This window comes from Phaethon lepturus, unplaced genomic scaffold, assembly GCF_000687285.1.
Source record: "Phaethon lepturus isolate BGI_N335 unplaced genomic scaffold, ASM68728v1 scaffold9976, whole genome shotgun sequence".
Classification (NCBI taxonomy): domain Eukaryota; kingdom Metazoa; phylum Chordata; class Aves; order Phaethontiformes; family Phaethontidae; genus Phaethon; species Phaethon lepturus.
Window position 1 is genome coordinate 4,859 of NW_010545540.1, and position 12,176 is coordinate 17,034.

General features: G+C 41.0%; 1 protein-coding gene across 1 annotated transcript in view; it reads right to left on the reverse strand.

Moving 5' to 3' along the window:
- Nucleotides 1–702: 702 nt before the first annotated feature.
- The window catches only part of OTC (ornithine carbamoyltransferase), a 31,140-nt gene continuing 19,666 nt past the window's right edge, over nucleotides 703–12,176 (reverse strand). The window contains exons 5-10 of the mRNA XM_010288986.1: nucleotides 11,373–11,526; nucleotides 5,128–5,250; nucleotides 4,362–4,415; nucleotides 4,101–4,250; nucleotides 2,894–3,031; nucleotides 703–875 (exon numbers count right to left, since the gene is read on the reverse strand). Coding sequence (XP_010287288.1) covers nucleotides 816–875; nucleotides 2,894–3,031; nucleotides 4,101–4,250; nucleotides 4,362–4,415; nucleotides 5,128–5,250; nucleotides 11,373–11,526 — 679 coding nt within the window. The 3' untranslated portion in view covers nucleotides 703–815. The remainder of the gene's footprint in view (nucleotides 876–2,893; nucleotides 3,032–4,100; nucleotides 4,251–4,361; nucleotides 4,416–5,127; nucleotides 5,251–11,372; nucleotides 11,527–12,176) is intronic.

Below are 12,176 nucleotides of genomic sequence, written 5' to 3' on the forward strand. Positions count from 1 at the left end.
GCCAGGCAAAATGCAGCAAATTCTTTCCGCAAAGGAGCTGTATACAGTTCCATCGTATGGTGCCCCTCATGTTTGCTTAGAAAAAAAGAAATAGAAAACCTGCTTCCTTAGCCAAAATTCTGTTTAGGGAGTGAAGGTCTAGGGGACATGGACAAAGAATGAACCGGTTCCTTCCAGCTGTCTCTCTCTACCGCATCCAACTCTGGGGAAGCTGCTCTATTCCAATTCTGCAGCAAAATCCTCCTGTGCCAGCCCACAGGAATGTCATGGAGGAAGATAACGCTCACAAGGCTTCTATATTTTTGGTGTCAAACTGGAGTAGGATTTGGAGGTTGGCTGGAGGACAGAAACAGGGCCAGGATGCCCAGGAAGTGGAGGCAACCATGGCAAACTAAAGCACTGCTTCTCTGCGCACACTTCCTGAGGTCAGCCTTTAAATGGACAGGTTTAGGGAGAAGTTTATGTCTGTCATATTACACTGTATGAGTTCCACCACAGCTCTGTGTAGACTATGCTATGCCTATGACGCTGGTAGAGCCAATCATCAAAGTACAACCTCGGAACATTTTCCGTGATGCTGATCACTAGAAAGAATGGATAGCCAACGTGGAGCATCGAGATGAGAAGCAGCTTTTGCAATGGTGTTTATTGTCGTGAGCATTTTCACGGAGGTAATGCAATATTATACAGCTAACTATATGGTTTTATTAAAGAATCATTCATTGCCTTGATCCTTTCTGAAGAAGGTCTATGTATTTGCGGACCCGAATATTCTGCCGATGAGGAATATTTTTCTCTTGGCAGGAATCCAAGCATCAAAACGTAGGCTTTTGTAGCTGTGGTGAGTAATCTGTCAGCAAGGAAACCATGACAGCCTAGAGAAGGAAGAAAAGAAAAAATCCGATCACATTGGAAACAGATACTCCATAAAAATAAATAAGGGGGAAATATTTTCCAGCTCCGAAGTCTTGTGTTGAAAATTATCGTCCTGACAAAAACTGCACACTTAGATTTATTTTCTAGAATTTCTGATGATGAATCAGGAGAGAGCTGAAAATCAGTTAGGATGCTCTGTATTGTAGCGGACAAAATGTATTAATGGACAGCCGAGGAGAAATTCAGACAAAGCGTTTAGATCAAGTGCTGAGGCCTTTTTGGCATGTTATATTGTATCCTCGGCCACTGCTAGGAGGGGCTGCAGGCACCCAGGCAGCACCCGGGCTTGCTCGTGGATTTCAGCAGGAAAAACATCAGCACCAGCGAGAGCCACGCTAGAATAAGGACTTCGAAATTCGTCGCAGTTTAGCTATACTTTCTGTGGTAAAACATGGAAAACCCTCACGGAGGTTAACAGCGTGTCATCCACCCTTCCTGCCCTCCCCGAGTACTCCAACAAACCTTAGGCACGGCTGTGAAACGAGCGCAGTGGGAACGTCAGCTAAATATCTCCGGGTGTGGCCGCGGCGCTGCCGTCCCCCCCACACCTGTGTACGTAGCAAGCCCCACGCTTGCTTGGCTTTGACAAGGCATTACCTGGCACACACTGTTGCGATTTCACAGCAATTGTCTGACTGCAAATGGTTGTTTTGGCCCAGAACTGGATTTACAGGGGGTCTCCGGGGGTTGTGGTCTTGTTGCCTGTCCTTCCTTTCCCTTCAGCACTGCTCGGGGTGACAGGCAGTCCCAGGCACACAGCGGGGACTGAACACGCGGCTGTGCAGCCCCTCGCTGCTACCCATGCCGTAGCTGCGCTCAGCCCTGTTTGGAACTACAGCTGAGCAAGTAATTTATTTTTCAGTTTGCAGCCTGAGCTGAAAGTGGTAAAAAATAATATATAAACAAGACCCGTACATTCATTGTTTTTATAGCTTGATAAAATAAATATATGACATTTTTCTTACCCCCCAAAAAACGTGCAGCTGGAAGCCGAAGTAAAGGGTTTATTTTCTTTTTAAAAATTAATATTTAGGGCAATTAGAAACATTGCAATATTAAAATAAAAAAATATGAGCACTTTTTTGATTTTTAAGGCCAAAACTATGAATTTAAGAGGAACTCGTTAATAATTTTTACTATGTCCAAAGCCTGAGTTTTTGGTAAATACAATACTCAAACACTTATTCACTTGGAGCACATCTAGAGTTCATGTGAGAGCTACAACAATGCCATTTCTGTTGTTGTTTTTTTTCACCTCTGAAAGCTTTCACTAGCTTTGTCAACACGATGGTTCTAAAGCCAGCAATAAATAACAGGCTATTGAGATCTGGCAGTAATTTTCTGAAATTCTAGGAATGCTGAGAGGGGAGTTAGGGTTTATGTTAAATGCCAAGTATCCTTTCATGGTTCCCATGGATCACCCAGTATTACCCACACCATAACTTTCCAGGGTCTTTCAAAGCTTTGCTCCTGCAGCACTTTCTCAGGGAAAGTTCCCATTGGTTTCAGTGGCAGTTTTTCTTGAGAGGAAACTGCAGAATCTCTAGCTTTAAGTGTTTGGGAAATTGCACTTTCTAAGACCTCTTATAGACCAGTCCCTGGGACCTCAGCATTTAACATTTTTGAAAACTGAGCAGCTGAGTTAATTATTAGAGTAAACCCAGTGATTTAAATAGCAAAAAACTACAGTTTATACTGTAGATTTCAGTTAATTATAAAAACTGCGTCATGCAACAGCACATAAACATCAAAACAGGTCACATTTGTGTCCAGAAGTATTTGTGCTACATATATATGCCGCCTATAGTCAAAATCGTGACGTGCTGTGGGGTGCATTTGGAACATATGTATTAACGTTTACTATTTATTGAGGAACAAAGCTGAATCCAAGCCTGTAGGGTAAGGCAGTATAGGAGCTGACCCTAACCTCTAACTACTGCTGTCCTCCTTTTTTTACCATAATTGTCCATTTTCTGTTTTCAGCCTCTTGGAAAACCAATGATCGTGAAGAATAAAATACTTCATCATCAACTTCTTCAGGTTTTCTGGGTAAGCAATGTAAAAAAGTCCAGTTGGAAGCAGCAGATTTTGCAGTCTGTAGATCAAAAAACATATTAAAGTAAAGAAATATGTGAGGACATGAATAAAATCTTTAACTAGTATAAAGGTTAACAAATTTTGTATTAGCTCCCACTCTAGTTACTTTGATGATGAGCTCAGAAGAATTCCACTGACTTCAAAAGAATTCCTCATCTGTGAATAAGATGGGAATATCCCCATTTAAGTCAGAAAGAGTTCAGTGTTGACTTCACAAAAGACAAATTTTTACTCCTATTTTTCTGGCTTTAGTAGGGGAGTAAAAACTTCGGTGACCTAGTGGATCAATAAAGTGCAATCTTTATTTGAATGACATACAGGAATACAATGCTATCAATAATTGCAACAAGAACATACTAAACCGTGATTTTAAAAGCTACAATTTTTTTTTATATTGTCAATCATAATATATTGATCTAATACCAATGAACAGTTAAACCATTTTAGGCCAGTTCAGAGACATACCCATCAATAGTATTTTGTGAACTTATGTTAAAATACAGTCAATTAGACCAGTAATTCTATCAGCAAGGAAAATGTCCTTTTTATCTTGGACAATTAACAGTTTATGACTTTACATTTTATCTAACTGATTTTGTGCTGATAAGCATTTCAACTAGCTGATTTTAAAGACATATATAACGCTTTATTCATTGACAGATTTGTGTATACAAAATTGGCCCAAATGCTGCCCAGGCATTTACGAGTTAATCTGTGAGCTGCTCATTCTAAATATAATATAAGGGATCATTTCTGGTAGCAAAGAGAAGATGCAAAGTTAGAAATAGTTTTTAGGTCATAAAAATGTAAAGGGTTAGCTCTCTTGCACTGGTCGTATTCTGGAGTTAGATCTCATTGGGAAGCTCTGAGAGAGGCCAAGCCATGTGAAGTGTATAAGATAACTAAAACTTCATTATCTTTGTGAATTTTTCAAGCTGGAGGGAGGTTTGCATGTGGTTGTTCCATGGCCCCTCTCACAAAAATACCAAACCCATGCTTTGCTGATGTTGATTCTTATAAATACAAACTGTAAAAGCATCAACAAAAAACTAAATCTAAATTTTTACCTGCATTGTAATCTGATAGCCTTGAAATGCCTTTAGTCTTTCTTTCTTTTCCTCTTCTTGTCCCATACTTATCCACGTATCTGTAACTAAGACATTGGCACCGTCTGCAGCTTCCAAAGGGTCTGCTGTGAGAAGTAGCTTGGTGCCATACTAATGTGAATGAAATAAGGAAGATCAGGAAAACAAAGAACTTCAGCTTCATTTATAATGACAATAAACTCTATTCAAGCTACTATCTTAGGCTATTTCTTAGGCTCCTACCTCTCTGGAGTATTGTTCAGTTATTTTAGTTATTCTGAGGTCTGGTTCAAAGCCCTGCCAAAAGAGAAAAGAGATACCATTCTTAACACTTAGAAAAGAGATTATAGGTAACATATTACGGAACCTATGCAAGATCTTTCCTGATTATTAACACTGGCTAGAAAAATACTGATTGAACCATTTGCCATGGGAAGAGGAATGTCTTTCGGAACTGTAAAACTTGAGGAAATTATGTTGATTTTGTTGAAAGATTTTTTTGGAGATAAACTGGTGGAAAGTGTTCAGATAAGGTAAGAAAAATTTATTTCAACAGTTACAGAATGAAATGCCTATACATCATTTAATTTTTTCTTCTAAACTGATTCTTTGTTTTACATTTTATATTTTAATGCAACGGAGCATTCTAAAAAGCTGCACCACCAATCTGAATCAACCAAGATGCAACACTTCCATCAATCCGAAACAACTTTCACATTTTTTTGGGGTGGAGAGGGCATTGGGTGACTTTGTAACAAATGGAATTATCTTCCTTTGTGATTTATACTGCAGTCATGAATTCCCCATAGCCCTTCTGAAGTTGGACTCAGTGGAATTACTCCTGGTTTGCATAAAATAACTGAATCAGGATTCTGAACCTTGGTTCTGAAGGCTGACACTCAAGATACATGCAAGCACCACTTGCTGAGGCCCTTGGGAATTATCCAAGAGACTGAGATGAGAACGGGCGAAGTTTGCCTTCCTTACTCCATGTGCATGGCTTTCTTACCTTGGGAGTCGCAATACGCAGATGCATTCCCAGCTTTGCAGCACTCGTCATGATGGAGTGGAGGACGTTGTTTCCGTCCCCGATCCAGGTGATGGTGAGTCCATTCAGCCCACCATAATGTTCCTGCCAAATGTATCAGGCAGCCCTGGGGTTATGTTCCGTGTGAGCTGAACAAGCTGGTGCCATAGGTAGGAGGCAGTGATCACACAGGTCTGGTGCAAAGAAGGCTGACCACCTTCCAATGGTGGCTGCATGGGACCATAGCTTTAACTGAACTCATTGCAGCTACAAGATGGTCAGGGAGGGAAAGCCCCCTGCATCTTACATGAAGACCCAAGTGCTGCAGCTTCCTCTGATGAAGGACATGTTGACACGTATGCCATATGGTGAGGCCCAGGCTTGAGAGACACAGCACCAAACGTACAGTAACTTTGGCACCAAAGCTGTACAGCCATGGTTTGGTGCTCATAAATATCAGTGAATGGTAGAAATTCTTAATTTAGAGGCAATCCTAACGCCTAAGATAGCGCTCCTTCCAGCCTTCCCCAAAACTGTGAAAACATCCCTATTCAGGTTGGGTTGTCTCTACACAGCGTTCCCGGTGGCCACAGCAGTGGCCATGCCCTTGGGGTGCGTTTTAACCACCAGACCTGTACAGGACAGCAAAGAGCAATACTTGGAAAACAGCTGTGCCACTCATGACCTGCAGGGTTTGCTCTCTGTTGTACAGCCAAGGAATGCAGTGATTTTTTTTTAAAGTGTGGGTTACCCAAACTTGGAACAGCATTACAGCGTTAACTGTAGCTTTGCCTGATGGCACTTACAGCCCGTACATGTGCAGCAACTCAGACACTCAGCCACCAACAGATAAGGTCTAAGGAGGAACAACAGTAACAGGAGTTTCACGTTTCCAGAACAAGACAATGTGAGGCCCTTTAAGCAAGGCTTGTTTTAAATATGCACGTTTATAGGTACTTAAGTTGATACCAGAAATTTTGTAAAGACATAGCCAAATACTTCTATATGCCTGCTCTGTCCGACTCCACCTCATGACTGAAAAGACTAAAGGCATGATGGACAGCCTTTTATTCTTAGTTCAAAACTGGGCCATGCTACTATTGCATTGTAGTAGCTGGAAGCCAGGCAGCATTTCAACACTTTGTGTGACATGATTCAATGCTTGTCAGAGAGGATAAGCATCCACGTTGTAGAGCTGTACTAACTGGCAACCCTGCAGACAGTCGCAGCAAAGATGCCAAAAGACGGAACAGGAGAAGGGCTAGGACTACTCTCTCCTCTCCTGGAAGCAGCTTCTCCTAAACAAATAGTTGTGAAGTTGTTGCAGAACAAAGTTATTGGCATTTCTGCCAGTGACCACAATTTTGAGTCAAAAATAGTAGCGCTTGAAATATTGAACGACATTAAAATGCTGGTGAAATCTAAACCTCTATTAAGAGAGTCCTAGGCTGCCTACAGCTTAAGGGCTCAAACTATGGTATTGTACAATTATTGCTTTTTCAGTTGAAGTTTGTTAGCAGCAGGCTCATGGGCAGAGCTGTGATGCAAGGGCGTTTCCAGAAGAGCAAAGCAGGACTTTGTGGACACGGAAGTTACGCAAGTCCATAAGCATCTTTCAAAGTCCTTCCACAGCTCCTAGAAATGGTGCTCCTAGGAGAAGGCCAAACTAAAGCATTTATTTAAGGGGTTGTTTCCAGCTAGGGCTTAGTGACAGCTGAGACATGAACCCACAGACAGGAGCAAATGAGACAGCCCTGCCTTCTTTTGGTCTTACTGTTTAAAAATAGACATTGCAGCCTGTAACGCTCAAAGCACTGACTAGTGAGTCACAAATACACTGCTATGTTAAATAACTTCCACCTTATTACCAGCTGCTACTCTGCATTAAAAGCAGCACAGTGAGTACTAAATACTTCTCTCCATTTTCCCAAGCTACTAGCCATTACAGATAAAATATGAAGTGCTGGAAATGTCTGTATAATGACCCTCAATCTGCACTCCAAATTGCAAAGCTGCATCTGCAGTGACTACTATATAGAGTGGACAAAGCTGAGCTAATCTTAATGAAGATGTTTAGCTAATGGAAGGAGTCATAGACAAGGCAGAATCAAGCTGTGCGTGCGCCAGTGGAGCCTATTTTATCTCCTGTGCTAAGCTTTATGCTGCCACTGGTACACTGCTGCTGAAACTCAAACCTCTTCATGTAAAGCCAGCTCACTATGGCTGTGACTGTAGTGCTTATGCGCATACATCCTCAGCTTCCAAGAAAGAGGAGATGATTGTGTTGGTCAGAACCAGAAGGCTTTGAGGCAATACGAAAGCTACTGTATATGAGACATACATCTTTTTTTCCCTGTTTTACGGTATACGTTTATACGACTGCACAGAGAAAATCCTGCTAAAAGTGTTTTGCCACGATGGTAACACTCAAGGTTAAACCAGAACCTTTACAATACATGCTGACCACCTGAGCTTCTGAGGATATTTTTCCCCTTACATCCCTCCCCAATTTTTCCAAACTCTGTTATATTGATGTAGGCATTTTACCTGCTTGGGTGTTCTGCAGTTTCTCTTTATGTGTGGAACCTGACTTCAAAATATTTATACTCCTAGTAAAGCCACACAAAAAATTACACGTTTAGAAAATCTAAAGCCCTTCTCCCTTATGAAGGCGTCTTTGGCAAACTAGTGACTGCTGCTAGTGACTGCTGCTAGTAGTGCCACAAAACTTGGCTTTGCTATTCTCATGAAAAATCCCTGCTAAATAATTAATGGCCATTTTACAGTCAACTTTCTCACCCTCATGCTTCTTTTACAATATTTCATTCTATTCTTATCCATGGTTGCAGTGTATCAGCGTATCAAATCCTGGGAAAAAATAAGCACAGTCAGTGATTTACCGCTGTTGTATGTTTAGAGAAGGCTGGTTTAACTAATTAGGGACATTTGTGACTGCCTCTGCCTGGACTTGCTTCCAGCTCGGCTGAAACTCTGACACCATTATAGATTACTTCTGAAATGTTTGACCACAACGGTCATAACAGCCCTCAATTAAAACAAGCTTTTGAATAATGAATCAATAAACTGTCAACATTTAAAATGGAAAGCAGGGGACTAGTCAAAGCTCTAGCCCTTAGGGAGACACTGTAATCCAGCAAATGAGAAACTCAGCAAACTTGGATCTACCTGCTCTCAAACTGAGCTGAAGGCAGATGCTGGGCCAGTCATCTCGCTTACTTCTACCTTGGTGTTTGTCATGGTTATGTCAACAGTATATTCTAGAGGATCAGTCCAGATCTTAGTTGGGATTTCTAATTGTTAGAATAATGATGATGATGGTGATGAATTTGAAGACTATAATAATTTGAGCTCTTTGGGTCACACATTGAGGAGAAGTTGAAAATATAAGGCAGTCCTCCAAGCTGGGCAACACTGTAATTTGCTACGCTATTTAAAAAGGAATCACTGATGTATTTCTTACGCCAACCATTTCTTTCTGAAAAAGAAATTTCCCTTCAGACCAATGACACAAAGCGCTAGTGGCATATGGATCCACTCTAATTACCAGTCTGGCCATCCTGCAGTCTTCAAGCTAGCTGATTTGGCCGGTGACATTAATATCAATTGAATCAATGTCAATACCCGGTTCATCCCTGGAATAAAAATTGTGTGATGCTGCCCTCCAGCCAAGCTTTGCAGAGCAGAAGTTGTGAGCCATAGCTCCTGCCCAGGAGACCGAGAGGCACCGGGTGGACTCAGCAAGTGGTTGTTACATGCCTCCAGCTCAGACAGAGAAGTAAAGTGGCTCTGCAACTCACTTACAGAACCAGTGGTACTACTCAACAGCCCCTTACTAAACTCCTTGCAGGCAGTACTCGGATAACACCTTTTTACCCTGCCAAAAATCCCACTAGAAGTTTGATTGTGGTAAGTAACAACTAGACCCTGTGGCTCCCACTTCTTCAAGTGTTAACCCTACTTCTGTGATGTGGTGAAGTTCATTACATGATTAAAACGCCGTTTTATTACATGCTACTGGCTGTAAGACCAGTCTTCTCCACCTCAGCGTACAGGGCAGGGAGGAACAAAGGCAGCAGACAGGCAGGTCAGAGAGGGAGGGAGCAGGCAGTGCCAGCACCCACAGCGCTGCCGGAGCCCCCCCGCCGGCCCCCTCTCTTCTGGGTATGAACGCGAGAGCGGAGGGTGGGTCAGAAGCCAGCGGCGCAGCATGCCCTTGGCAAAGTGGGGCAGCCACCCAGCTGCTCTCTAAAGATCTCCTGACAAACTCTAGGCTAAGGAACATGCTGGAAAGATGGGGGGAGAGATGGGCACAGCTGGAGGAAACAATGCTCTGCTTATCATGCTGACTGGGAAAGTGCTGCAGATTTTAAGAAGCTTCCAGGGCTGTCCAAAAGCTGAGCCATTCCTTGAGATCTCTGTAAGTGTTTGCTTTGTCATGATAACTCTCCACTTCAAATGTTTCTTTTGTTTGAGCACCAACTCTTATGGTCCCGTTTCTTCAACATGTAAAATGGGCAGGGACGCTCTTTCCAAAGAAGTCCTCCCCAGTGCTTGATGCAACAAGGACAGCCACCTGCTGTCGCTGCTGCCCTAGGTATTCAAACTAAGGAAAATTCCAGCCTGTAGGCTCATGTTCACCTGGAGCATCTACTGTGGCTGCCTTATACAAGGAGGAGGAGCAGAGGATGATCAACAGGGCATGTACTCATTCTTCTGATCTCCACAGGTTTCTCCCTAAGATCAGTGGAGAAAGAGATGCAGCTCTAGAGGGTGACTGAGATGCTTAGTGGTCTCTCTTCATTGACTGGAGATGGAGTACACGGCAACAGCACTCTGAACTTCGGTGCCGTAGTCAGCGGCCTGGATAAAACCAGGTTTAGGGGCAGAGATATCAATAGCTGTGTAGACTATGAGTCACCAATTATTACTGAAGCCTTTGTATTACAAGTGACAAAATGCTAACAACTAAAGTGTTTGCAAGACAGACCACCCCCCAAAACACAACGATAAGAGTCAGCTGGTTTACAGTTGCACATCGTGTTTAAAGGAAATTATGACATTTAACGACTGATGACATTCTTATTACAGCCTACTGTCTTACATAATTTGAACAATTCATTGAGGCTGTCTCAGTGTGATCTCGCAAATGTACTTTATCCTGAGTTATGTGAAGTATTTTAGTCTAAAGTTCACTGATTTTTGCTGGTGTCTTCACTTTTAGTTTTGAAAATTTTATTAAAATACTAATCAAAGCAAAGAAAAAGTTTTCACTAAACATATGAATCTTTCAATATTTAAAGTTTAATATATGAATAATTTAATACTACTCTCACTAGATCTTTTCCACATACTGCATGTCCCATAGCAAAGTCTTCAACAGCTGAGAAACACAGCTGAATGAATCAGGAAATTATTCTGTCCTCCCTTTTACAAGCAGTGTGATTTTTATTCATTCAGAAAGTAAACAAGGTCAGAGGAGTTCATCATAGTTGTCAACCAGGACTGCACTATAATAATCTTTTTTATAAGTCAGTTCCTCGATTGATTGTAAAACAGCATAGTCCTTCTGTTCACAGATAAACATCTGGTATTCTATGTGTAAAACATTATTCTGCTGTCAAATCAACTATTTCATTAGATTAAACTACAAAATGTGATCATTTTTATCTATTCTTTGATGTGAGCAAAGTTTACATAGGTTTGAGTGCCTGAACACTAGGCATTTGCACTGGTAGCATTAACTGGCTTTTCAAAACAAATTTGTTCAACCAATTTCCTAATATATGGACAGTGATTCTTTTTAAACAGTTCACAGGTTAGGGTGAAATCAACAGTGAACTACTGAATTTTTTTAAGTTAGTGGAAAAATTTCCAGTGGCTTTGGTTGAGCCAATACCTCACCTTTTTCTTAATTTGTAAAGCCCCCTGCACATTTTTTGAATTGCAGCCTAATTCCAATGAAGTACTTAATTTTATGCTTAACTTCAGTCCCACTACAGTTGATAGGACTAGGTAATTGTTTTAAATTAAACAGGTCCTTAATTATATTGCTGGATGAAGATATCTTTAAATAACAAGTGCCATGTAATTACCACTTAGAAAAACCTAGGAATAAATGGGTTTCATCCCAACTTCCCCAAATACTTACCAAGACCAAGACTTAGAAAAAAAAAAAAATTGTTATTAAACAGGGATTATATCATTACCTGAAGAGTTAGGTAATCAGCTAAAATCTGGAGAGGATGGTATAAATCAGACAATCCATTGATTATTGGGATCGTGGCTTCTTTCGTCATTAGGTCCAGATCGTTATGCTTATAAACGCGAGCCAAGATTGCATTTGTCATGCTGGACAGCACCCTAGAGGACGGCAGAAAATACTCAAGTCAAACATAATAAATATAATCCTGTTGCACTCTTCAGCATGCAACACATTAATGAGAAGTGGTAATGAAGCAAATTTTTTCAGCTATCTGAATAATTTATCATGCCTACATAACACAGTTAAATGCAGACATTTAACAAGCTGCTAATAAGTAAGCAGTTTTACTGATTAACAAACTATAGTAAGTAAATGAGAACTGCTGCTGTATTTTTTTTTTTTTTTTCTCTTCAGCTTTTGATTGTAGCTCCAGATGCAACATCAATAAATGTTAAGGTATCTGAACTAAGATAAGAGATTGTGTGACACTAACTTTTGAAGAATTTGATAACTTCAGAAGAGAGAAGATTTCTTGAGCCTTTTAGCAAAGGACAAATGTAGCATTGACTGAATATTAATGCCTCTGTATGGTAGCCTGACCTTTGTGAGGATTAGGAATACAGATCTATCTTAGATTACTACATTTATTTACTGATCTTAATGAACACAGAAACAGGAGGCAAACACCACCAGCCTGTTCTTTCTCCTACCTACACACCTGTGTATTGACATACAAAATATCAACGTTAAAGTAATGCTCAGGTTTGAAACTCGGTATACGGGTAGGGGCATGCAGGAGTCACTGTAC